The sequence below is a fragment of the Moschus berezovskii genome, chromosome 28, assembly GCF_049115385.1.
Source record: "Moschus berezovskii isolate FMDL1 chromosome 28, NW_MosBer_1.0, whole genome shotgun sequence".
Classification (NCBI taxonomy): Eukaryota; Metazoa; Chordata; class Mammalia; order Artiodactyla; family Moschidae; genus Moschus; species Moschus berezovskii.
Window position 1 is genome coordinate 12128214 of NC_142487.1, and position 27964 is coordinate 12156177.

General features: G+C 41.0%; 1 protein-coding gene across 4 annotated transcripts in view; it reads left to right on the forward strand.

The window, feature by feature from the left end:
* The window catches only part of LOC129549807 (nucleoporin SEH1), a 99427-nt gene that overhangs the window by 70753 nt on the left and 710 nt on the right, over nucleotides 1-27964 (forward strand). For 3 of the 4 annotated variants that reach the window (XM_088833457.1, XM_055417256.2, XM_088833456.1), the window contains 14 exons: nucleotides 1474-1734; nucleotides 1967-2082; nucleotides 3584-3693; nucleotides 6564-6714; nucleotides 9226-9401; nucleotides 9926-10049; nucleotides 11420-11525; nucleotides 11931-12135; nucleotides 13083-13162; nucleotides 14004-14099; nucleotides 18496-18615; nucleotides 19004-19125; nucleotides 20534-20663; nucleotides 21115-21173. In XM_088833457.1, the coding sequence (XP_088689583.1) occupies nucleotides 1474-1734; nucleotides 1967-2082; nucleotides 3584-3693; nucleotides 6564-6714; nucleotides 9226-9401; nucleotides 9926-10049; nucleotides 11420-11525; nucleotides 11931-12135; nucleotides 13083-13162; nucleotides 14004-14099; nucleotides 18496-18615; nucleotides 19004-19125; nucleotides 20534-20663; nucleotides 21115-21173 (1856 nt within the window). The remainder of the gene's footprint in view (nucleotides 1-1473; nucleotides 1735-1966; nucleotides 2083-3583; nucleotides 3694-6563; nucleotides 6715-9225; nucleotides 9402-9925; nucleotides 10050-11419; nucleotides 11526-11930; nucleotides 12136-13082; nucleotides 13163-14003; nucleotides 14100-18495; nucleotides 18616-19003; nucleotides 19126-20533; nucleotides 20664-21114; nucleotides 21174-27964) is intronic. The other variant, XM_055417258.2, reaches the window with a different exon arrangement.

Consider the following 27964-nt stretch of genomic DNA (forward strand, 5'->3'; position numbering starts at 1 on the left):
CCACTGTGCCGAGGCTGACGAGCCTGCTCTAGTTGGGTTTTTATTTTATTTTAGTTTTGGCTGTGTAGGCTTGAGGGATCTTAGTTCCCTGACCAGTGATTGAACCCGGTCCCCCAGCAGTGGCAGCACAGAGTCCTAACCATGGGACCACCAGGGAAGTCCCTGAGAAGCCTGCTCTAGAGCAGATTTTTGGTTGAATCTTTAGGTCTGTGAGCATTACTCAGATTTCATTTTATTTAATCTTTCTTCATCTTTTAACCTTTTAGTCAGTAGTCATTTGTGACTTCGTAGACTTTGAAAATACAGGAAGAAAACTGGTATTGAGTGTTTTCAAAAGCTGATTCTCCTTGTTGTTTTCTAGCTTCTTGTATAAGATTTACTGGCAAGTTTCTATGGGAAAAGAAAAATTAGAAATATTTTTGGCTCTTGGAACCAATAGAGCTCACTGTGGATGAGGTGGACTTTGCAGGAGTTCAGATCTGAAGCCCTTTAAATGCTGTCAATTTTTACTACAAGGCAGGCAATACTGAGTTTTCATCAGCCTGAGTTTAATTTTTCAAAATGTGATTGTATTTAATACATAACAACTTAAAATAAGCTACTGATGTTTTCAAGTTTGCAAAGGATTCTTTGGAATTTATTTTAATAATTAGGAAAGAGCATATTTAATGGAGTGCATTTAAAGAGTTTGAAAAGTTTGTATCCTTACAGGGTACTTGTTTCCTGCACTCCTATTTATAGAGTCTGTTCTGTGACTCCTGTTTCCTGGTGGTGCTGTATCCCTGGGGGCCCCATGGCTCAGGGTGCCTGGTTTACCCTGGAGGCTCCACTCTGCACCCCCATGGCCAGGCTGGCTGTCCCCTGAGGCCCATTTGAGTTCTGGCTTCTCTTTGGCACACTCCTGACTCTGCTGGACCAAAAGTTAACAAGATTATATGCTCATAGATTTTTCTCCCCCCAAAACTTTTCATGTTGGAAATTTAAAATTACTGGAAATTTGAAAGAATTATTTGGCAGACATTCACATACCCTGCCACTTAGATTCTACACTTAACATTGTGCTGTATTTCTTCTGTCACATATTTAACCATCTATCAATTTATATTTTTTATGCATTTCAAGATAAATTTAAATATCAGTGTCTTTCATGTTGAACACTTCTTAAGCATATCAGTACTAATCTTATTGTTCCTTTGTCATCTAAACTTGGTTTCTGTAACAGTGAAAAATAATTATTCTTGGGATATGGGAAGGTAAATAATTTTGCAGCTCTTTGGTTTGTTTTTCTCTTGAAGCAGAGTCTTTACTATAGATAGGGGTTGATTGGCAGTGGGGTAACTCTTTGCCAAAGTACACAAAGACGAATAATTTTAATTTCAGTAAATCTGTTTCATTGTCTTCTCTGACTGTAATTTGATCTTCCGTTTTCTGCTTACATAAAAATAATTCCAGATGTTTGTATTCTATTTTTAGATACCTTTGTCTGGATATGGAGGCACAAGTAACCTCATTTTGGAAGATGTTAAAAAATTATCTGATAGTTACATGGTAACAGTGAATGACTTAGTGCCTGGCCAGGAAAGTAGAATCGTTGTTTCTGTCCGTAACACTGGCTCTCGAGCAGCTTTTGTTAAAGCTGTAGGTTTTAAGGATTCTCAGAAAAAAGTTTTGCTGGATCCTAAAGTATTAAGGATTTTTCCAGACAAATTTGTGCTCAAGGAAAGAACACAGGAAGTAAGTATGAAAGTATCTGCACTAAAAATACGAGCTCATTTTTAGGTTAAAGTAAAAATTATATACTTTATGGCTAAAGCTAACATCTTATTTGAAAGGAATATAGGATCTTATCTGATCTTGGAGGTGCTGTTTATGTGCATCAGTGTCTGCAGCCACTGTTTGTGTTCCTGTGACATTTATTCAGAGTGAAATATTTAATATTCACTCCTGATTTTTTTCTTGGCATCAGGATGTTACTATAATATATAATCCATCAGACAGAGAAAGCAGTTGTAAAACCACCACAGAACTGTCAACTATATACTTTTTTGGTGGAGATGAAATTTCACGTCAGCAGTATCGAAGGTGGGTTACTTACCTTAGACTGTGATGGGGAGCATTCATGGAAGTAATGAAGGCTTAACACTGGTTGGGATTTGTAATTTATGGAAGATGTTTTACTACTTATTAGTGAACTGGCAGATGAACAGTTTTGGTAAAATTTGTGTGACTGATAAGCTACCTGTAGGAGAAATACAGGTAGAAATAGCTTGCTTCCTGGCTTCCTTGCAGTGTCCTTTTCTAGACATATATAGTGGCCTCTGCTCCTTTGTTCAGATAGGATCTTGGACTTCATCCTTGGACCATCTTGGTTATGATGGCACATCAGTTTCAGAAAAGATTTAAAAACTACTGGAAGAAAGTATATTGTGTAAACACACCTGATGTGGAACATTTCTGGGAGTGTTGAGAATTATTTGAATGGATCAGGCTGCATTTTAGACATTGTAGGGTGTTTAATTACTTAAAGCTTGTGCTTCTAAAAACATTTAGTACAGCAATTCAAATGTAGTTTTATATGCTGGCATGTTGCCAAATTTTTATTTAGGTCCAAGTATGATTTAGACTTACTTATGAGTTGAAATCAGAGTTCTTATGTCACAAAATCTTTTTCCTCACCTAAAGCTGAGTATGAGGTGAGTGGAGGTAATGCCAATTCATGGTTCACAGGAAGTTACTGCCTCCCGGGAGGGTGGTGTGTGTGCAGGCCAGTCTCGTCTTCTTCCAGTACTGTGTGTTGTGCTGTTTTCTCCTGATACACAGTTCAGGAAACTGTACTGTCAGTCTGTGGAAGACTATTAGGATGTTTAGAAAGAGTTTAGTAATGAGTTAGTACATAACAGCACAGACCAGATGTGAAGGGTTCAACTTGGAATGTGGTTTTGTCTCTCAGTTGAGTATTTTAGAAATAGAAACTGACATTTGGAGAAATTAGATTACAGTTTTTTGGTTTTTTCCCTTTCTTTTTATTGGAGTATAGAAATCAGTGTACTGCTCTATAAATCCTTTTTGCTATTAATTTATGGTAATGAGATTTCGCTTGTGAACTTCTCAGTTTTGTAGAGAAATAACACTTTTCAGTTCTGTCACCTCAAAAGTCTCTAGAACAGGTGAGACAGACTGACAGAATTATATGGTGATTTAAATGTTTTCTTTTGATGCATTATTTGTATCATATTCTTGGAGTATTTTTTCCTGAGGCAAATTTCTAACCAAATTATCACAAATATTGTAAATGCATGACTTGAATCTAAGTTTTCTTCTTTCTGCTCTTCTGTCAGAGAGTTGTTTTAATGTGTTTAACTGAAAATGATGATGTATATATACTGCCATGTATAGCTTTTAAGGGAACGTCCAAAACAAGTTTTCTTTCTAAAATTACGTATGTTGTGAATTAAGGCATAATATCTATGTACTAATGCACCATGATGTCAGTGGAATTTGCCAGTCATTGCCAGATGCATGAATAAAATCTAATGAAGGTTTTTTGTCTGTAAAATGCCTTTGAATAAATCTCTACTCACAGAGCTGTGCTGCACATGCCGGAGGTGAGAGACCAGGTCCTGCCCAGTCAGAGCGTGCTACACAGCATCGACTTTGCAGAAGCATTTCAGGACGAGCTGCTTGTAACTGAAGGTGGGAATTTCATTGTATTTTATTTTAATTTAAATTTATTTTGTAATTTGGCTACGTTGGGTTTTAGTTGCAGTGTGTATGATCTTCTGTTGCAGCATTCGGGTTCTCTAGTTATGGCTCCAGAGCATGCAGGCTTAGTTGCTCTACAGCATGTGGAATCTTCGTTCCCTAACTAGGGATCGAACCTGCAATCCCCTGCATTGCAAGATGGATTCTTAACTATCAGACCATCGGGGGAGTCCCTCAATATATTTTAGATCTTCTGGGTCCAATGATGTGATATAAGGAAAAAGTGTGTTGGTTTAGATGTGGTGTCAGGCTGAATTAGTCACAACTCTGCTTATGGCTTTGGACAGATTACATCACTGAAATTCAGTTTCCTTAGCTATAAAATGAGAGGAATAATATTTGTATTGTCTGCACAGAGTTCTTGTGAACTCTTGTGAGTTCAGATGAGCTTTGCCTTGTAAATGTTAGATATTAATATGTTATTGCACTTAGTGTTTGGGTGGATTTGTGGGCAGAGAATGGTCATGATTAAACTCAAGTTATTACTGCTTAAGGTTTCATGATTTCACACTTATGCTTATTTGAGATTTCTCTGCTCTTGTGCTGGGTGTGCAGTTTTTGGAGGATGTGATTGTGGTTGAGTGACTAATCTAGATATTTAGACCTGTTTGAGCTGAACAGTTCAAGTGTTTAGTGGTATTTATTACTCATATAAAATATAAAAATGGAGACATGCAAGTTGTGTAAAAATACATGTACAGATTTTCATCACAGTGTTAATTATAGGAAGAATTTAGAAGTAACCTAAATGTCCAAGAATAGAGGATTGTTTAATCTTGCAAAAGAATATTTTGAAGCCATTCAGACAGTATGATTCTGTATTAAGTGACATGAAAAGCTCCTCATTTATTAATAAAAAAGTTATTTTTAAATTTTGCATGTAAGATCTCCATATGGTAAAAATAATATTTATAGTTAAGTGGGTAAAATTGCAGGAGTATACACACCAAAATACTGGGAATGGTTATATTCTGGTGGTAGAATTTCAGGCAGTATTGTCTTTTCCCCCAACTTTTGTTTTCTAGTTTTTTAATGATGAAGTGCATACTCCTTCTGAAATGGGAAATGATAAGGGAAAGGGTATTTATTCCTGTGTAGAGATGACAGAGAGTAGTTTATGACCTTTCAGGCAGATGAGAGTCTAGATCATCTGCTTCTAGGGTGGGTTAGTTACAAAGAATGGAAAGATTGAGAATGGCTGGAAAGAGTCTCGGATTTGGAGCTGAACCTCACTTCATAGCCCACCTCTGCCAGCTCGGCTCCTCCAAGCTTCACCTTGTGTGTCCCTCCTCAGAGGAAGGAAGAAGCCATGTGGCAGGGTTAACCTGACTGTGCCCTTGACGCCATGGTGCAGCAGCAGTGAGCCCTGATGAGAACAGGGCCATGTGTGTCTATAGCTCTTGGCTCAGCCACAGGACTGATTGGATGGACTTGATGGGTTGGGAGTACAGGGCATGGTCACAGGGGTGGAACGTGCACGCAGCCTGGCCTCTGGGGGCTAAAAAACCAAGGAGGACGGGTGGGGCAGTGCGGCAGGAAAGTTCTGACAGACCCTTTGTAGGACTCAGGGGCCTTAAGAAGGGTGCCTTGCTGAGAGAGTGGGGAGGGGTTGTGAGGAAGAGAAGATGTGCACCACAGTGCCTGGGGAGGTGTGTTTTGGCAGAAGGAGCTGGTGTGCAAGCATTTGAAAGGGGATGTGTTAAGGGTCATTCTGACAAACCCAGCCAAGCGCTCAGGTAACCTGCTGAGCCCCCATGCAGTGGGGCTGAGTAGGATCTTCGGGTGGGTCCTTGGGCACCAGGCTGTACCCCAGGGTGTATTGGCCTCCTGGAGGTGCTGTGCATGCTGCCCAGGTGGAGGGGGAACACAGCCCACTTGGTTTTGTGTTAATTGGTATAGTGGATCCCCATGAGAATGTTGCAGTTGAACTTTTTACATGATTATTTTGAAAAACATTTGTTTGAGCATATTACTGTGACAAGCATTCATAGTGATCTTTTGCAAAATGTATAATGATTGAGGCAAATAATTTAACAATTAAGCTTTTACAGTCAATATATCTTAATGTAAATTTCAGTTTATACTTCCTGTGTTCTTTCTGAAGTTTCATTTTAAACTTATGTAAACCCAGGGCGAATTCATGTCAATGTATGGCAAAACCAACCAATATAATATTGTAAAATAATTTGCCTGCAATAAAAAATAAATTAGTTACTTTAAAAAAATAAATAAAATAAATAAAATGGAAAAAAAATTAAAAAAAATAATTCTTAATATTTAATTTATATGTAGAATACAGGCATGTTCTCTGAAAATTTCTTGTATGTATGCACTCATTCAGGCGGGTTTATCTCTAGATAAACTGTCTGATCAGTCTAAATACATGCAGTTACGCTGACACTGCCTGGTTTCTGGATTTGCTGAGGTTAAGTGTCTGTGAGGTCGTCTCTCAGATCCACACTTCAGATGCCGCATTCTGGAGTTGACCTGATGCTACCTCTGAGCACTGCAGAAACCAAGTAGGGTAATTTATGTCAGGGGTCAGGACGCTTGTTGTTCATGTTACAGTATGGGAAGACTGCAGTTCACGGCGGGGAAGGAAGTGGCCACAGTTCACCACTGAGCGCTGGTGCCGCTGTCACCCAAGTCCAGGGCAGAACCTGGGCTGCAAGTCATTGATGCTGATCTGTAGGGTCAAAATCGGAATGTCACTTGACCCCAACTAAGAAAGTACAAGAATATATGTAAATGGTGTGACTGTGTGAAGATTCATGTATTTCACACGTTATTTTCTGTTTCAGTGTATGACCTTCCCCAGAGGCCCAGTGACATCCAGCTCTTTTATGGAAACATGCGTAAAATCGTACTTTCAGTAATTGGAGAATTTAGAGATTCCATTTCTAGCAGAGAATTTCTTCCACCTTCTGCCAAACCTAGCTTGGAATTCAAAAGGTAAAACTAACAAAACATCTTTCACCAGATTTCAAGATTATTTAATTTATAGTAGAGCTGATCCTTTCCCTTGTACTTTGTGCTTTTTGTCTTGAAATGTTTATTTCAGCTTTATTTTTAAGTTGAAATAATTCCAAACTTACAGAAAAGTTTAAAAATAGTATAGAGAACCTCCATACACTATCTGTTCAGAAATTCCCCGGTTGATGACATTTTATTATTTTCCTTTGGCCACCTCATGTGACGAGTTGACTCACTAGAAAAGACTCTAATGCTGGGAGGGGTTGGGGACAGGAGGAAGAAACGACAGAGGATGAGATGGCTGGATGGCATCACCAACTTGATGGACATGAGTTTGAGTGAACTCCGGGAGTTGGTGATGGACAGGGAGGCCTGGCATGCTGTGATTCATGGGGTCGCAAAGAGTCGGACACGACTGAGCGACTGAATTGAACTGAACTGATGTATATGTGGCTTTCTCTGAACAATGTATTTAGGAGTGAGTTGCAGGCGTGATGACCAGTCAGCCATGAATTTGGTGCAAATTAACCCCCTCATAGCCATGGCAGACCTGTTAAGGTTAGGACACTGACGTGATCCAGGACCACCATCTGGTCTGTGGATTCCCCATGTACCTGCCAGTTCCCCAGTGGTGCCCTGTGTAGCTAAGGCAAACAACAGAAAGGACACTGCCTCTTTCCACTTCCTCTTTGGTTCAGAACCTGAGATTACACATGTGTTTGGTTATCTTGTCCCTTTACTGCCTTTCAATAAAGAGAGTTCCTTGGTCGTCTTTTCACGCCTGAGAAAACACAGGGTTGTTTAGCAAGTAAGATCTATAGAGTCAAAGGTGTTATCCAGAGTGAAGCTTTGGTGCTGACTTGGGGTGAAACAAGGAGAACCTGGGACTGCCCGTGGTCCCCTTGGCAGCATCAGCTCTCTCCTCTAGCTCAGGTTTAATACCACATCCATAAGTTCTGGATTGGTATGTGACACAGGAGGGGACTATTTTGGTCATGAAAAGTATCTCATACTTTGATAATTATGTAACTGTGTGAAGCTTTTCAAACAACTGGGGCATACAAATTAGTAAGTTTCATATTTCTTTACCATGGACGATGGGAGACAGATCAGGTGCTGCCTAGTCAGGCCTATTGTAGGTAAGGACCTGAGTGCGTTTGCTGTGGGATCTGGCATTCGCAAGATGACAGGTGATTTGACTAAGCCTTCTTTCTTTATTTCTCCTGGGCTTTCCTGGTAAAAGGGGAAAAGTAGGCTATTGGCCAGGGACCTTGCTGTTCTTACAGAGTGCAGGCCAATTACTTAATGAAATAGTCTTAATTTCAGTGTCAACTTCAGGACATGCAGAGTGATGCTATTTGTTTCTCAGCACAGCATCTCTGGTGCTGAGCAGTGCTGGTTGTCCCATTACTGGGAAGATTCTTGCCAAGTTTCTCTACTGTAAGGTTAGTTAATATCTTGAAGGAGTGTTACAATAAGTGACTTAAAGATGGTAGATGAACTTGTACCTTGCCAGACTTTGTGTGCCCAATGAGGATGGATGACTTCCTGACCCATGTTATTCCTGTCTTGGCTGCTGACTGGTGATTTTCTGTTCTCACCTTTCTTTCTTCGTTCTGTAGTTAACTTTCCACTCTGAGGAAGGAGTGTCCTTTTCTTTCTTACTCACGTGTTTCAGGGTGGACTCGGATTCAGGACCAGTCCCCTTGTCAGTATTTGGATCCCTGAGCTGCTCCCCGGTCCTTTACCTGTGCCCATAGCACCTGTGGGCACCTCCTTATCCACAGACTCATCCTTCACTTCCTCTGCAACCTGGAATCATGGATGTGGGCAGCAGTGTGCTCATAGTTGTTAGTATTATTAGCATTGTGAAGCCAGTTATCATTATTCACTTAAAGATACATGAAGAGTTTCATTATTTTTCTTAAATTATTAATATTGGGCATTTTTGTAGTAAATCTTTTAAGATATTTCAGATTGCATGCAGAAGTTAAAGCAGGGAAGAAATTGTTGTGTATTCTAATTAAAGATTAGTAATATTTAACCTGGCTTCCCTCGTGACTCAGTGGTAAAGAATCTGCTTGCCAATTCAGGAGACACCAGAGATGGGGGTTTGATCCCTAGGTCTGGAAGATTCTCTGGAGAAGGAAAGAGCAGCCCACTCCAGTATTCCTGCCTGGGAAGTCCAATTGACAGAGGAACCTGGTGGGCTACATTTACAGTCCATGGGGTTGCAAAAAGTTGGACATAACTGAGTGACTAAGCACTTACACACACACATACACATACACACACACAATATTTAACCTATACTGTACTTTATTTTTTATACATTAAGAATACCCAATGTTAAGGATTTTTATTTGCTGAAAAATATACAGTATATAATGTGCTTGTAGTTTTATCTGTTTTCAGATTTATGGATAATTAATACAAAAATATGACACAATCTGCTTTTTATAATTTTTAACCTCTTTTCTCTCTCTCTAGTGAATCTGGCAGTTGTGGGATGCATGGTGGTAACATTTCTTTGGATGTTTTGCCAGTGAAGGGTCCTCAGGGTTCTCCCCTTGTTTCACAAGCTATTCACCCACCTCAGGATAACTCAGCCTCGGAGGAAGTGTGGGCTGTCCACCCTGAGCACCTGGTCTTGGTTGCTCCTTCATGTGAGTCTGTCCCCAACGCCAGGACAGAAATCTCTCTGGGGCCCTGGCTGTCCCTACTCTGTGCACACAGCTCTTGTAGGGGAGACCAGAGTATTGTCCTGACATGAGGCCACAGACCCCAGGCCAAGCTCCCATGAACAGACCTTTCCTCCTGCTACCCCTCCCCCTGACCCTGAGAACTCAGTTGACACTTGGCCTCTTACCCTTAGCACTGGTACCGTTGGTCCAGAGTAGGAAGAAGTCCTAGTACCTATGTCTGTGCCCAAGATAACACAAGGGTAACAATTTCCAGGTTTCCTTTTTCGTCTTTGCTCAGTATTGATCTTATTCAGTATCTTTGTAGTTCCAAAGATTGAATGAAGATCTTGCTTTACCAGGAATTTGAAATTTCTGTGAGGGACAATGGAGAAAGCAAAATAAGTTGGTATTATAGTATATTTATGTAGGATTCGTTTTTGCTGTTTATTAATCTTGGTCTTTATTATTAATGCTAAATGTGAGTAACGTTTTATCTGCTGTCATAGGTGATATGGCAAAAACTGGACGTTTCCAGATTTTAAATAATTCTATTAGGTTGCTGAAATTTGAGCTGTACTGGCCAGCACACTGCCTTACAGTGACTCCACAACATGGGTTTATCTCACCAGAGTAAGTATGACCTCCTTGTCCACTGGGTGTTATTCACATGCATCATAGGCCATTTAAACTTACTCAGTAGGATTTTGCAGTGTGCTGACTCTACAGAGCACCGTGCGTGGTTCTGTGGGAACACACTGAGTTTAAGACTCATACTGCTTAGCAGTGGGGCCCATCCACAGCCAGTTATAGTATCAGCCTAAGAGGGTCAAGAGCTGAGTGAGACAGAATTCCTCGAGTGGAGTCTCCTGACACAGCTATGCCTACAGAGTTACAGCGTGGGATACATCTGTGCATGGGGTGAGGGTGGTGGTGCCCGAAGCCCAGTGGTCCTGGCTTGTCACCTTGGGCCTGGCAGCTTACTCTGCTGGGTTTGTCTAAGGACATTTTACAGACATGGCTTCCTGACTTCTGCTGTGTCTGAGCTATAGTCTAGCTTACCGTTTTCCACAAAGGATTAAAAAGAAGTCTTTAGGGGCTGAGTGGTGATGAGTAGCTGCCCTCTCTGTGCGGCATGGTTATTGGTGGGATAAGCCTCAGCTCTCCACTTCCTGGGAACAGTCCTGACTGGCACAGAACACGCACACCTGAAAGTTGCTTCACATTTGGCCATAGCAGCTTTGCACGAGAGCAACTTGGAATCTGTTTTCTTTGCTTTCGCAAAATGATGGCGTATGTACTTCAAGAGAGTTTATTTGACCAAGACTGGGTAGAGGTAAGGTTAGGGACACTCCAGAGAAAGGCTTCTGGGACCAAACAGTCAGTTAACTATTTGCTTGTTAATGGGTGACCAACTGGAGGTGACAGGGCAGGTTGTCTACAGCAACTTGTGCATGGCCCTTCGTGTCGAGCTGTTAGCTCGGCTATACTGGATGTGGGTATAGATCTCTCTTGTAACTGGTAGTGTCTCTTAAATGACAGATCTGGTCACACTCCACATTTCAGTCTTTGTCATCCCATAGCTCTTGAGCACAGTGAGCACAGAAACCTGACCCACTGCGGAAGCAAAGAAGCACTCTGCTCCCCACCCCCATTCCAGTTACTGTCTGTGACGGTGGCAGCTCAGAGTATTCATGGTAGTGCTCTTTCTCCAGAAATATTTAGTTCGAATTACTGTATAGATGCATTTCTGTGGTGTGGTCCGTTTTCACATGAGCTTTGCCCTCGGGTTCTTGGCTTTATACCACTCAGCTTTTGTCAGTCACCAAGTTGGGATTGAGATAAAATCAGATGCACATGGGAGCTCACCTCTGTTCTCTGCTCTTTCTGAACAGTGGGGAAACTCTTGGTGGTCATTGATGGTGCAGTGTTTTAACTTTTGTGGTTATTGCTGTTATGATCTACATTATTCTTGGTTCTCAGTATTCAATTCTTCTTTTAAGGAGTAAGATGCAGATTCTTGTGAGTCCCAACTCCTCCTTATCCACAAAACATTCAATGTTCCCGTGGAGTGGCTTGATTTATATACACTGTGACAATGGACAGAAGGTACTTAAAAAAAAAATTTTTTTTTAATCAATGTATTTTTTGCAGTTTAAGTGTTATAATCCTATCGATGGCACTTACATTTCAGAAATCAAATTGAGGTCCTTTCAGCCCAAACAGCTTATGTAACTAGAGCACTTAGTACAGATTTTTCCACCAGTGAGCTGAGTAAGTTTCCTGGTGCAGCAGTGGGGAGTAGGGCCTGGAAGCCACCATTAACTTGAAAATTCTGCTTTGTAAAAGAGGGGAGTTGGGAAAAAAGATCAAGTCAAATAGCTACTTTGGGATCTGAATAGACTTTACCTTCTAAATTCATCAGTGTTTCAGTTCTTTGGCATTACTTTTGTCTACCATGATGAAAAAATAGGAATTAAAAAAAAACAATAAGTTCACTTTGTCTCATTTCAGAAAATTGTGAAAGTTCAAATTCGAGAAAACTTGACCCAGGAAGAACTTTTCACTCATTTGACCTCCAGCCCACTTGGAATCCTTTCCCACGAAACCGAGCCTGCAGTTAATCTGGTAAAACCAGCAATAAAACCACCTTCCACGAAAGTTGAGCTAAGAAACAAGACAGTTACTTTTCCTCCAACAGAACCTGGTGAGACCTCAGGTATTGTATCACAAGGTTATGTCTTCAAATGTTGATAGGTGGGATCTAACGGCTCCTAGTTAACCGTAGTTTGAGACAGTGTTAACTTCAGGAGAAAATCAGCAGTTCTTGGAAATTGTTTCAGTGACCAGCTCGATTCAAGGAAGCTAAAACCAGGCCTTTAGTTCAGTTCAGTTACTCAGTTGTGTCCGACTCTTTGCCACCCCATGAATCGCAGCACACCAGGCCTCCCTGTCCATCACCAACTCCCGGAGTTTACCCAAACTCACGTCCATCGAGTCTGTGATGCCATCCAGCCATCTCATCCTCTGTTGTCCCCTTCTCCTCCTTCTCACAATCTCTCCCAGGCCTTAGTAACTCTGTCTATTCCAAGAGGCTTAACCTGTTTGTCAGAGCCATCCTTTCCCAACTCTCACTAGATCTTTGACCAGAGCTGCTGCTAAGTTAGTGGCCAGAGAGGAGAGGAAGGTGGTGGAGGCAGGCCTCATCCCATAGGCTGTGACTGCAGGTTCTGGGCCTGCCCTGCCTGCTCCGCCTCTCCTCCAACCCGGCCCTCCATCCAGGGCCCGAGAATAGTGAAGTGCTGTGTGAAGCTCCTCTGAGCTTCCTTAGGGGTCTGGAATGGTGCTCTGGGCTTCCTCAGTATCTGATGAAGAACATGCTTTAGTCCCTCAGTAACTTTTCCCTTTGGTCAAACAGGACTTAAAAATAATGTCGAAATAGAAGACAGAGCATCTGTCAAACAGAACTAGAAAGTTAGATTCTGTTAGAACCTAACAGAACGGTTAGAAAATAGCGTCCTTCTTGTTGGACTCAAAGGGATCTGATTGTATTTCTTCTCTGTGGTAAGGCAGTCACAGTATTTATCACATATTATCATAGGGATAGGGATATGCTTGTTTACTTATCCCTCAAAGACTTTGAGTTGTGAAATGTGTTCCTTATAGGAAATTACCTGGAACTTGAGAATCATGGTGACGTGGAAGTGAGGTGGCACCTGTCATCTTTAGCACCACCTTACGTCAAGGTCAGTGATAATTGCCTCGAATATACTCATTTTAATGTTTTTGTAGGATGTTTAAAAATCTGGATTCAGACCATAGGTTAAGATTACTGGGTTTTTGTTAATCTGCTTCATTTACTTGATTATTTCTGTGGGTGGAACTTAACCTGCCCAGTCTTGTTCACACGGTAGTTTTAAGAGTCAGGCTAGAGAATGTATGTGAAAATTTGTGCTTGTTCTGTTTAATGCTGTCTCCTGCAGCCCAGTTTTTTATCTGAAATAATTTTATTCTGAAAAATATATACAGATTTATTCCAGACACGTGTGTGCGTTTCCTTCTCCTGGTTCTGAGTGCTGCTGTGTGTTAGAGGCAGGGCTGAACTTTACTTGCCAGGGAGTCTTAGCCTGTGTGCCCACATGTGGTATCTGCCAGTGGGCACCACACAAGCTGTGTGCATGGTCACATGTTGTCACATGTTGTATTGCCTCTTTGCTCTCTTCTTGGTTTGACCATCATGGTTCTGAGCCATAATGTTAACAAGATGTGTGCAAAAGATAGTGCTGGGCCCTCTGACAGGAAATGAAGTGCTGATATTGCGTGGGGATGTTGGAACACACCCTCAGCAAGGTTCTTGAGGAAGCAGCAGTCCTTTGACAAGGGAGCAGCCTTCTATAGCGCACTGCGGCTGGGGGTGGGAGGAGGGTCTGTGTCCATTGAGGCCTGGTGTGAGCAGAGTGTGGGTGCTCCCGGTCTCTAGGAAATGGGTTTGTCCTCGATGACTGTGAAGGCAGTGGTGTCACTGTGGAACTGATCTGTTGACTTTTTGGTTTTTTAAATTTGATTGTTTAAATGGTGTCTTTGTAGGGAGTTGATGAGAGTGGAGATGTTTTTAGAGCTACCTATGCAGCATTCAGATGTTCTCCTATTTCTGGTGTACTGGAAGGCCATGGTGTCCAAAAGGTGAGTTCTGGCATCTTTTCACAGCTGTCTGGTAGGAACACAGTGTCAACTGGTTAGGATTGCCTCATTTCCACCCAGAAGAGTTCACTCCACCTGGATGGTGCTGCTCATAGGCAGGCTCCTGCAAAAGTGGCAACAGCACAAATCTGCACTGTGTTCTTGCGGCAGGACGTCTTGCTAGGTAACACCACCATGCTTGCTGTGTGATTGGTGCTCACTTTTTCTGGTGTGAGCTTGTCACCTGGCTACCGGTTGCCTGTGCTGGGAACATGCTTCCAGAAAGTGGTTTGGTCAACCAGCCAGTCAAAAAGCTCCATCAGTGCTGATCTTGCACTCTAAAATAACTTTTTTAAAGGATTGCGCTATTTTAACATTGTATTTCTATTTCTTTTATTTGGATTATGATACAATATTATGTAAGTTATAGGTGTGTAATATAATGATTCACAATTTTTAAAAATAATTGTAGCTTTTTATACCATATTGGCTATATTCCTCATGTTGTATAATATATCCTTCTATCAATACCTTATTTTATGCCTAAATAGTTGGTGCCTCTTAATCCTCTACTCCTATATTGCCCCTCCCCAATCCCCACCAGTGACTGCTAGTTTGTTCCATACATCTGTGAGTCTGCTTATTTTTTATTTGTATTTCTTAGAGTCCGTATATATAAATGATATCATACAGTATTTGTCTTTCTCTCTCTTTTTTCACTTGGCACACTGCCCCCCAAATCTACCCATGTTGCTGCAAATGGCATGATTTTATTCTTTTTCCTGACTAATATTACATTGTGTGTGTGTACATGTACATACATACCATACTTTCCTTATCCATTCATTTGTTGATGGACACTTAGGTTGCTTCCATATCTGCTGCTGCTGCTAAATTACTTCAGTCGTGTCTGACTCTGTGTGACCCCATAGACGGAAGCCCACCAGGCTCCCCCATCCCTGGGATTCTCCAGGAAAGAACACTGGAGTGGGTTGCCATTTCCTTCTCCAGTGTGTGAAAGTGAAAAGTGAAAGTGAAGTCGCTCAGTTGTGTCCGACCCATAGCGACCCCACGGACTGCAGCCTACCAGGCTCCTCCATCCATGGGATTTTCTGGGCAAGAGTACTGGAGTGGCTTGCCATTGCCTTCTCCGGCTTCCATATGGCAGTTGTAAATAGTGCTTTTGTGAACATGGGGGTGCATCTGTCTTTTCAAAGTAGTGTTTTATTTATGTATTTATTTTTGAATAAATACTCAGGACTGGAATTGCTGGGTTTTTGTTGTTTAGTCACTAAGTTGTCTGACTCTTTTGCAACTCCATGGACTGTAGCCTCCATGTATTTCCCAGGCAAGAAGACTAGAGTGGGTTGCCATTTCCTTCTCCAGGGGATCTTCCCAACCTAGACATTGAATCCATGTCTCTTGTATTGATAGTCAGATTCTTTGCCACTGAACCACCTGGGAAGCCCTGCTGGGTCATATGGTAGTTCAGTTTTGTTATTTGAGAAACTTCTATACTGTTTTCCACAGTGGCTGCTCCAACTTACATTCCCACCAACAGTGTACAAGGGTTCCCTTTTCTCCACATTCTCGCCAACATTTGTTATTTATATTCTTCTTGGTGATGGCCATCCTGACAGTTATGAGGTGATAGCTCTTTGTCGTTTTGATTTTCATTTCCCTGGTGCTTTGCAATGTTGTGCATGTCTTAACGTACCTGTTGGCCATTTGCATTGTCCTCTTTGGACAAATGTGTATTTAGTTCTTGTCCTCATTTTTTAATTGGCCTGATTTTTTGTCTGTGAGCTATTTATATATGTTGGATATTGACTCCTTACTGGTCATATCATTTGCAAATATTTTCTTCCATTTAGTAGGTTGTCTTTTCATTTTGTTGATTGTTTCCTTTGCTGTGCAAAAGCTTATGAGTTTAGTTAGGTCCCATTTCTTTATTTTTGCTTTTATTTCCTTTAGGAGACAGATTTTAAAAAAAAATACTGCTACAGTCAGTGTCAGAGAGTCTTCTGCCTGTGTCTAGGAGTTTTATGGTTTCTGGTCTTTAATCCATTTTGAGTTTATTTTTTATATGGTGTTAGAGAATGTCCCAATTTTATTCTTTTCCATGTATTAATAGCTGTCCAGTTTTCCCAGAACCGCTTATTGAAGAGACTTTTTTCCTCCATTTTATATTCTTACCTCTCTTGTTGCAGATTAATTGGCCATAAATGGGGGTTTATTTCTGGTCTCTGTCCTGTTCCTGAAAGTGAAAAAGGAGAGTGAAAAAGTTGGCTTAAAGCTCAACATTCATAAAACTAAGATCATGGCATCCGGTCCCATCACTTCATGGCAGATAGATGGGGAAACAGTGGTTGACTTTATTTTTCTGGGCTCCAAAATCACTGCAGATGGCGATTGCAGCAGTGAAATTAAAAGACGCTTATTCCTTGGAAGGAAAGTTATGACCAACCTAGACAGCATATTAAAAAGCAGGGACATTACTTTGTCAACAAAGGTCCATCTAGTCAAGGCTATGGTTTTTCCCATGGTCATGTATGGATGTGAGAGTTGGACTGTGAAGAAAGGTGATCGCCGAAGAATTGATGCTTTTGAACTGTGGTGTTGGAGAAGGCTCTTGAGAGTCCCTTGGACTGCATGGAAATCCAACCAGTCCATCCTAAAGGAGATCAGTCCTGGGTGTTCATTGGAAGGACTGATGTTGAGGCTGAAACTCCAATACTTTGGCCACCTGATGCGAAGAGCTGACTCATTGGAAAAGACCCTGATGCTGGGAAAGATTGGGGTCAGGAGGAGAAGGGGACATCAGAGGATGAGATGGTTGAATGGCATCATCAACTCGATGGACATGGGTTTGGGTGGACTCTGGGAGTTGTTGATAGACAGGGAGGGCTGACGTGCTGCAGTTAATGGGGTTGCAAAGAGTTGGACACAGCTGAGCAACTGAACTGAACTGTCCTGTTCCATTGATCTGTGTATCTGTTTTGGAACCAGTACCATGCTGTTTTGATTACTGTAGCTTTGTAGTACATTTAGAGAAGAGTTAGCACCTATCCTTACAAAACTGTTCCAAAATATACAGAGAAAGAAACACTTTCTAACTCATGTTATGAGGCCACCATCATTCTGTTACCAAGACCAGGCAAAGATAATCACACACAAATAGTGAAAATTACAGACCAATATCTCTGAATGTAGGTGTAAAAATTGTCAAAAAAAAAAACCACTAGCAAACTGAATCCAACAATATATAGGAAGGATCAAACACCATCATCAAGAAGGATTTATCCCAGGGATGCAAGGATTTTTCAATGACCGCAAATCATAATTTGTTGATGTGATATACCACAACAGTTGAAGAATAAAAACCGTATGATTGTCTCAATAGATGCAGAAAAAGCTTTGAACAAAATTCACCATCCATTTATAATTAATTCTTCAGAAAGTGGGCATAGAGGGAACATACCTCAACATAATAAAGGTGTCACATATGACAGACTCACAGGTAGCATCATACTCAACACTGAAAAGCTAAAAGCATTCTTTCTTAGGTCGGGAACAAGACAAGAATGACCACTATCTACTTTTATTTAGCATAGTTTTGGAAGTCCTAGTGATAAGAATCAGAGAAGAAAAAGAAATAAGAGATCCAAATTGGAAAAGAAGTAAAACTCACTGTTTCTGTTTGACAGGATATTGGGTTGGCTAAAAAGTTCATTTTGGTTTTACTGGAATATCTTGCTATACATAAGAAATCCTAAAGATGCCACCAGAAAACCAGAGCTTACTAATAAACTTGGTAAAGTTGTAGGATACCAAGTTAACATAACTGAGGAAATAATCCCATTCACCAATGAATCAAAAACAATAAAATATTTAGGAATAAACCTACTTAAGAGGTAAAAGACCTGTTCTCTGAAAATAATGAGATGCTGATGAAAGAAATTGAAGCTGATGCAAACAGACATACTGTGTTCTTGGATCGAAGAATCAGTATTGTTAAAATGACTGTACTACCCAAGGCAATCTATAGATTAGGTGCAATCCCTATCAAAATCTCAATGGCATTTTTCACAAAACTAGAAAAAAAATTTTAAATTTGTATGGAGACACTAAAGGCTCCAGATAGCCAAAACAGTCTTGAGAAAGAAAGATAGAGCTGGAGGAATCGGGCTCCCTGACTTGAAAAATATACTTGGATCTGGTACAGGTACAGTAACAAGCCCACTAAAAATGTTCAGATTCTTTTTCCAGTAGTGCAAAATTAATCAATACAAAGACAGTTTTTCCCTTCAATTTTTTCATACCACACTTTGAATTGGTAACCTCAGTGCATGTGTGTAAGGTTGAGTCTAAATTTCTCTCCTGGATGTGTTGTTCGTAGGTCTCCGTCATGTTTTTGCCCAGAGATAGAGGGGACTATGCCCAGTTTTGGGATGTTGAGTGTCACCCTCTTAAAGAGCCTCACCTGAAGCACACCTTAAGATTCCAGCTCTCTGGACATGTGAGTGTTACACTGAATTCAAGTAAATTACTGCGTGTGTTTTGAAGACCCCAGGTGAAACTGGCCTGAAAAACTGGCCTGAGAAAGCGAAGTATGTTCCTGGTTTTATTATAATCCCATTAATTCTACTGTAACTGCTTATCATCTTATTTCTTATATGTCTTTATTTATTGGCTCTGTGAAATCTATGTTTGCCTTAATTAGATAAGGTTTTGTGTGTGTGTGAGACACAGAGAGGGAGAAACAGTACAAGATAAAGCATTTGTAATTAAAGGAATTTAAAAATCTGAAGTGTCCTTTTTAAGAATTAGGAAGTAGTCAAATTCAGTTGGGTAAATGTCCATGTATTTATTTCTCCTCCTCTAACCTGTGATTTTTTTTTCTACAGAGTGTCAGAGCAGAAAGTGAGCCTGGAAGTTCACGCATTTCCACAAATAGCCTCATTAAAATAGATAATTTACTTAAGCTCAGAAGACAGGCTGTATCCGAGGCTTCTGCCCTTATACCTGGGTATGTTATTTTTCTCATTCTCGTGAGTTTTTCCCAGTACTTTATTGAGGTATAATCACATTCAACAAAATGCCCAGTGGCTTACCTGTGATTGACATGTGTTACCCCACTGCAGTCAAAGTAGAGACTTGACTCTCAGTTCCTCTCATCTGGGAATTCTCATGTGGCTTCTCCAGCCACCTCCCCCCTCAGCTGGGGTTTGTTCTGTTCTGTATGTTGCTTTAGTTCTGTGGATTTCATGCATACCTGCACTCAGGTTTTGCCTGGCTTCTTTCACTTAGGTGGTGATGTTGGGATCATTGGTGTTGGTGAGTCCACCTGTGGTGGGTACCTTTGCATGTGGAATTCACACGCCCCATCACAGGGGCACGTCACCATTGTTTCTTTATCCTTTGGCATTTGGTATCTTCCAACTTGGAACACTTGTGAATGAAGATGCAGTGAACATTGTTATATATGTTTTTGTGGACATATTCTTTCATTTCTTTTGGGTAAAAATGTCTTAGAGTAGAACTACTGAGTCATGTGGTAGGAATTTTTTTAACCTTAACTTTAAATCGAAGAATGTTCTCAAAGTAGCCTTCCATTTTACATTCCCAAAAAGAGTGTATGAAAGTAGATTCTTAAAAACTTTATAAAATGTATGTTATATCAGTGGCTTGCAGAGCTTTAATGATAATATGTAAATGTTTTACTTAATGAAAAGATTTTTTTTCAGGGATGTGTTTTTTTTTTATAACTTTTTATTGAAGTATAGTTGATGTATAGCATTGTGTTTATTTCTGCTGTACAGCAAAGCAGTGTTATATACATTCTTTTCCATATGGTTTACACAGGATAGTGAATGTAATTCTCTGTGCTGTACAGTAAGACCTTGTTGTCTATCCATTCTATATATAAAAGCTTAGATGTACTAATCCCAACCTCCCAGTCCATCCCTCCCCCAAACCCCTCCCCCTTGGCAACCACAAGTCTGTTCTCTATGTCTGTGGGTCTGTTTCGTAGGTATGTTCATTTGTGTCATATTTTAGATTTCACATATAAGTGATATTGTATAGTATTCATCTTTCTCTTTCTAACTTACATGAAAACTTTTCTTATAGTCCTTAGTTAACTCATACTTAGGTTTGACTTAGTTCTGGAGGAAGATGCTTTTAAGAAACGCATGTTAAGTACGTCTCTGAGACAGGAGGTTCTGCTGCCTGTATCAGCTGCTGCCAGCCGTGCCTGGATGCTTCCTGGCACCAGCAGTGTTAATATTGATCAGCCAGTCACCTTCACAAAACTACTTTAACTGAAATGTGGGAGAAAGCACAAGTTAAAGCCACACTTTGTGTAATTTATTATATAAAAATAGTTTAAGTTTCTGTAGATTGTAAATAGTTAACTTTCAAACCTGTCTCCATAGCAGGCAGCTTGACCTGACCCACCGTGGAGTTTATGCCCCAGAAGACGTGTATCAGTTTCTGCCAACGAGAGTTGGGGAATCAAGGACATTGAAAGTCAATTTGCGAAATAATTCTTTTATTACACACTCGGTAAGTTGGAAATACTGCCGTGGGTTGTAGAAAAATAAATGTATTCTACTATTTGATAAAACATTTTCCTAAGAATTAGAAGATTGTTTTATAGATGATATTTAAGGTATAATAGTTAATTTTTAAAATGCCTTAGTACTGTGTTTGAAGAGAAAGTCATGGGAAGTTTATGATCCTTTGTCTGAAAATTATCTAGTATTTTCATATTTTCATTTTTTAGTTTCTGCTCTTGTTTTCTTCTGAGTGATCCTATGAGCATATTTCTGGATAACCTTTACTCCAGTCAGAACTATAGTAAATTCATTAAAATTCCCTTAAGTGTTTTCATGAGCATTTATTGTCTTAACTTCATCTTGTGGGTATACATAAACAAATGCATGGTGTGTTGATTTAAATATGCACAGATATCTAACTTGTGTAACTTCATAAAGTGTTTCATATTGAATTCCAGCTCAAGTTTTTAAGTCCCAGAGAGCCTTTCTTCGTCAAACATTCAAAATATTCTTTGAGGTGAGTTTATCATAAATCAAAGTGTTCTCATCCTGGTGCAACTCTTTGTGTTCAGGACCCTGAGGTTGCTCTTGGGGGCTAGGCCTATGATGTTTCCCTCAGTTGCCGCCCCTCATCTTCATCACTCACACCCAGAGCATGAAGCACATGGTGAAGGGGATGAGGAGCCCGCAGGGGAAGCAGTCTGACTGGGTGTTGTGGCAAGTAACAGCTCAGATTTGCACAGTGTTTGGACTTAGGGTGTGACTCCTGTTACCCAGTATTTTGACAGCCGTGTACTTAGCTAGAACCTTTGTTGTCTTATGATTAACTTTAGAGTAATTTCTGTGTCAGTAATTTCTTTCATCACACTGGGAATCAAGGATTTAAATTTTTACTAATTTGGACAAAAATCTTCCCAGATTAATTGGAAAAACTTTTATTTTCCTGTTTTCCAGTGTAATTCTTGAAATAATCCTGTATTGTTCTTAAATCAGGGCCTCATTTTCTTGCCATCCTTGCTTATTTTATATTTTTAGTGTTTATTCATTTTTAAGGTATTATATATTCTTCCAGTTTTATTGATGTAATTGACACACAGCACTGTGTAAATTTGAGGTGTGTAGCATCCCATGGACGGAGGAGCCTGGTAGGCTGCAGTCCGTGGGGTCGCTGAGGGTCGGACACGACTGAGCGACTTCACTTTCACTTTTCACTTTCACGCATTGGAGAAGGAAATGGCAACCCACTCCAGTGTTCTTGCCTGGAGAATCCCAGGGATGGGGGAGCCTGGTGGGCTTCCGTCTGTGGGGTCACACAGAGTCGGACACAACTGAAGTGACTTAGCAGCAGCAGCAGCAGCAGCATAATGATTTGACTTACTTAAATCATGAAATGATTATCACAGTATTTTGTGAACACTCTCATCTCATATAGATACAAAATTAATAAAATGCTTTTTTTTCCTGCAACATGAACTATTAGGATTTATTCTCTCAACAACTTTCATATATAACACAACATGTTCAGTATATTTTCCATGTTGTATATCACATCCCTGGTGAATATTTATCCTGCAAGTGGAAATATGTACTTTCTGACTTTTGATGTACTTTTTATCAGTCCCACCCACCACCTTCTCCAACCACAAATCTGATCTTTTCTATGCATTTGTTGTTGTTGTTTTTTTAATGTCTGAAAATATTTTTATCTTACCATCATTTTTTAAAAATCTTTATTGAATTTGTTACACTATTGCTTCTGTTTTATGTTTTGGCTTTTTGGCCACAAAGCATGTTGGATCTTAACTTCCCAACCAGAGATCTAACCTGCACCCCTTGTGTTAAAAGGCGAAGTCTTAATCACTGGACCACCAGGGAAGTCCCTTGCCTTCATTTCTGAGAGGCAGTCTTGCTTAGTACATAATTCTGCCAGTATTATCCCCCACTTCCATCTTATAAACCTGATGCACTACTGTCTGGCTTACATTGTTTCTAACAAGAAGTCTGTTGTCATCCTTGTGTTCATTCCTCTGCCCGATGCATCTTTTTCTCTGGCTGCTTTTAATATTTTTTTTTTACCATTGGTGTGTTTTTTTGAGGGGGAAGTGTAATTGACCTACAACACTCTTAGTTACTGTACTTCTGTTTTTGTTTCTGTACATTTCAAACTGATTTCACCACACTAAGTCTAGGATGGTACATTGCCACACAAAGACATTACATAGTTACTGACTGTGTTCCCTAGCTGTACATCTCATACCTGCTGTTCATTTATTTTGGAACTGGATGTTTGTGCCTTGTCATCTCCCTCACCTGTTTCTTTCCTCCTGTACCCCCATCTCCTCTGGTAGCCACCTGTTTGTTCTTTTTCTCCATGACTATTTCTGTTCTGTTTATTCATTTGTTTTGTTTTCTAGATTCCACATGTAAGTGAGGTCGTTCGATGTTTTGTCTCTTCTCTCTGACTTAAGTCAGTTTAGCATAGTACTCTCTCAGTCCATTCATGTTGTTGCAGATAGTAAGATTTCATTCTTTTACAGCTGGGTGTATCCCACTGTGTCTGCACCGATATATCTTCATCTGTTCACCTGTGGATGGCACTTGGGTTACTTCTGTGTAACATTGTTTCCAGTCCTCTCACTTACAGTCTGTGTGTGTCTTTAGATCTAGAGTCTCCTGTAGCCAGTGTGTATGCTGGTCTTGTGTTTGTATCCATTCAGCCACTCTTTTGATTGGAGCATTTAATCCATTTACATGTAAAGTAGTTATTGATAGGTATGTATTATCAATTTTGCTAATTGTTTTGGGGTCTTGCTAATTTTATTTTTCCATATGACACCTGTAAAGGCTGAAATTTCAAACTGGGTTACTGATATTTACGATTTTAACATTAGGGTTGCATTGCACTTAATACTAAAAAATAATTTTATTTTCATGTTTGAATCTTTAATTAAACTTTATTATAAACTCTTTCACTTTAGCATCAGGAAGCAGTCCTAGAATCATGTTCTATTCTGTGAAAACTAGGCCCCTTGCAGGCAATCGAGCGCTGACTGAGTTACTAGCCCAGCAGCGCTGACTAAGAAGCTTATGCTTCCTCTTGTTGTTGGGAGATGAGTCATTCCCTGTACCCCTCATCCTTTCTTCCCCTTCTCGACCCCATTCCCCCATTCTCCATGCTAGGAAACCTGCCTCTTAGGAGCCCAGCCCAAAGGCACAAGTTGTGCGGCATCAGCAGTGAATACACCTAGACCTCTCTCAGCCTCAGTGTCCTAATTTGTAAAGGTCCCGGCAGCCTGGACTTGTTACAGGATACGTGAGAGGCAGTCCTGGGGGTCCCGAGAAGCCCCAGCAGGACCCACAGGTGTTGACAGAGCATCGTAGTTCTGTCAGCACTTTCCCAGCCAGTCTCTTCATCGAGAACGTGGACGATGGTGTCCTTAAACACTCCCAATCCAAACTTTCCCGCTTCTCTGCCTTGAGCTCTCCTCTCCTGTTGGTCTGTGGGTCCCTCCCCTGGGGCCTGAGACTGGTGATGTTGTAGGGTGCTTAGCGCAGGCTGGCTCTGCCAAGCTGAGGCTGAGCTGCAGGAGCAGTTTGCTGTTCACAGATAGTCATTTGAATTCCCAGTTGGGACCCTTTTTAGTAACTGAGGACAAATTGATCCTGAGTGAGTGATTAGTCCTGAACACTGCTGTTATCTGAATTTGAACCTTATCGTAATGGCCTTAATTAGTGAATAATAACTCTGCTTCCTGTTTGCTGTCTGCTCGGTTCATGTCCCTGAGCTTGATCAGTGTTTCGCAGACATTGTGTCTTTAAGTGTGAAGCATAGGGGTCATGGAACAATTTTGTGTAAACCAGCATACACCTGTCAGAGCTTACTGGAGGGGCTTCAGATCTTTGTTTCAAGGAGCACTTATCTTTAAAAATACTTGTTTTTTAAAAAGTTAAGACACTTCCAGATTTTTAAAAAATTTGTTTGAAGAGTTAACAGCTTTTTAAGAAACACTCACTTCGTCTATAGTTTTGATAAAGACTCAGAACTTACAGTAACTTGTTAAATTGTTTGGCCTTACGTCAGTGTGTTAGTCACTCAGTCATGTCTGACTCTTTGCGACCCTGTGGACTGTAGCTCACCAGGCTTCTCTGTCCATGGGATTCTCCAGGCAAGAATACTGCAGGGGGTTGCTGTTTCTTTCTCCAGGGGATCTTCCTGATGCATGGATTGAACCTGGGTCTCCTGCATTGCAGGCAGATTCTTTACCAGCTGAGCTACCAGGGAAAAGGCCTTATGTCACTGTTGCCTGCTTTATGACTGAAGGATGGTGCAGTCAACCTACCTGGAGATGGACATTCCTTTTCCAACTTTCATTCCTAAATACACTATAGTTTCACATTTTTCACTTAATTTGCTTTCACAGACTTCTTAAAAATTTAAACTATTATAGGTGAAATTTGTAAATCAGCTCCTTCTTGATCCTTTGCAGAGAAAAGACCTGTTTCTGTTCGATACTAGTAGCATCATACGCAGCAGTCTCTGTTCCTGGCCAGACTGCGAGAAGGCTAGCCGAGGGAGATCCACGAGCAGTTTGTGGTTGCCTGGGAGCTGGGAGGCCTTACAGGAGACCACACGACCTAAGTGCAAATGTAGTTTTGGCAGTGAACAGGTCAAAGTATTTTCACATTGCCACCGTCAGCTTCCTCATCTGACCCTTTGGCCAGCTGGTAGCGTTCTTTTCCCTGGTTGCCTGGCTGCCCGTCCTCCTGTTCCTGAGCTCTTCCTCCTCCTCCTCACGCACAGCTGCCTGCGGTGCTATAGATGTGATGGGGTTGATGCTTAAAGCATTCTTAACACGGAACTTTTTATCAGTTAGATGGCATTTTGCTTAGTTTCAATTTGTCTAAAAAACAGCTTTAAAATCTAAGATGTGTTCATTCTTGCCATCTCAAAGTAGACATTTTTATACAGTTGAACATCATGACTTGCCATTCCAGTGCTAGAACATTTTTAGCTGTCCTAAATTAAATATTCACTGCTTTTCTGTGCAGCCTAAGTCATGTCACAGCATCTAAGAGAACTTAGAAACATGAGAAAATATTTTTTAATGAAGCAAAATTTGGACAGTGTACATAGGTAGCATTTCAGATTGCCTCATAAGATACATTATGTTTGCTTTATACTCTTAAACATGTTATTACTTTAAAATGTCTTTAACTTTTTATACTTTGAAAAGAGATTTAAATAAGGTAATTTTATACTTTATTGGTGGCAGGTACTGAAGTTATTCTGATAAATTTCATTATGGAACTTAGGATAAATAAGTAATGTTACAGATTCCAGCATCAAAAAAACTTTAATAATTAGCAACTCAGTATAAACTTGGTGAAATATGAATAAGAAAACCATGCATGCAAAGCAGTAACTCTGATCTGTTCAACCAGCTGAAGTAAACTCTGCGTCGTAGAAAACTCTTCCCTCGTGACACGTGCATAGACTTAGATCTTACATAGAGGAAGGCGGGAAGCTGGCCTCTTCATACGTAAGAATGGCTTCTTTCCACTTTGGAGAAGTAGAGTCTTGCTCCCGTAGCTCCCTGAGAATCCTCTCATAAACAGGGGTGAGGCTACTCCCCGTGTAAGCATGGGGGCTTGTAGTCCTCCCAGGAGTGAGGCCACTGGACGGGCTCATGAGCTGTAGCGGCTGGTGCAGCAACAGTGCTGGACTCGGCCAGTGGACAGTCTGTGCGAGGCTCTGGGGGAGTCCCTCCCAGTCCTTGTTGGTCACCTTGTTTTTCCCAGGGGGCTGCCTGCCCTGGGGCTAGCAAGCCCCACTCCGTGAGTGGGAGCTCTGCTCCATACCAGGAGGTCCCCTGTCCTGGCTGTCCTGAAGCTGGGCTGTCAGCTGACAGTAGGTTCTGGGGTTTGCCTGGGGCAGAGGCATGGGGCGAGGGCGTGTACTGGGCACATCCTGTTGCCCACAGAAGGTGGGTGATGGTGCAAGTAATGGAAGAGGGGCGCTGACGGGTGGGGTTTTGGTCAAGGTTCTGCTGTGGGCTCTAGGTGGTCCCCTCTTTCTCATCACTTTTTAAGAAGAATCTGTTGTGTTCCCACTTAGCCCCTAGAGCGTCCTCTGCTGACAGTTTATTCAGGTCTAGTCTGCTGAGACTTTGCAGCTGATGCCCCGTCTGCCGGGCTCACACCCACACGCATTCTGCGAGCTGACCTTGTGGCCGAGCAGCTAGAGGGATGCTCCTAAGTTACAGAGAAAGAAGGATTCGGGTTGCTGAAGTTTACAGGTTCATGGTTGTGAGGGGCTGAGGTGTTTCCGGTGCCGTGCCAGCCCTGCCTCTGCACCATTGGGCACTGGCTCTCATGCCTCTGCTGCAAAAGTTGTCCTTAGCTGAGGATCTGCACGATGTGTCAGCATACTTTCCTATTCCATGTTCCCGTGTGTGTTTGTGTGTATGTATGTATTGGGTGTAAAGCCCCCTTGGTCACCACACTGCTGGGCTCTGGAGCTGTGTGGACCCTGGTTCTTCCTAGGTTGCGTCCCAGTTTATTCAGTGTGTGAATCTAAAGCAGGTGATACATATTCGTCATAGTATGTTTTTCAAAATTCTTTCTCAGTTAAATGTAGAGTTCTGCATTCCATGTTGAACTTTGTAATTAATGGAATCATCTAAAGATTTATTTTTGGATATTTTAATGCTTTTTAGTAATTCATAAGTTACGAATTCATAAGTAATTCATAAGTTAGGTTGGCAGATTGTACTACATTATTCTGAGGATTAAGAAAGAGAAAGTTGTCATTTGTCAGTGCCAATAGGTACCAGTTTCTTTAAAAGCAGCTTTGCTTTGATATGGAAAAATGAGGTAAATGCATTGGTGAAAAATGACCCAGATTTTCAATATGTATATTTTGTTACATCCAGGAAAAGGGCTTTGAAATACTTGGCCTGTTTTCTGAATTTCTAGCCCACTGTGCTGGGTCAGGAAACATGCTGGAAACAGAAGTGCAGTCCAGTCCCTCTACTGAGCCCACACACGTGTGGCTGAGATCAGAGAGACCTGCCCTTTGAGAAGAGTTTGAAAGCTGTGAGGTTTCACTTAAAAATCATTAAAACGGAAGGTTGATGGCATCAGATGGGCTGTGGGAAGGGCCTACATCTCGTTCCCCTCAGGAATAAAGATTTATTTTTGAAGCTTTTGGAACTCGTTTTGTGAGCAGAAACAAACCCGCTAACATACTACTTGTACCTGCCTCAAGTAGAATCCGATCATAAATTTTCAAGGAAACTCTTGGTAGGT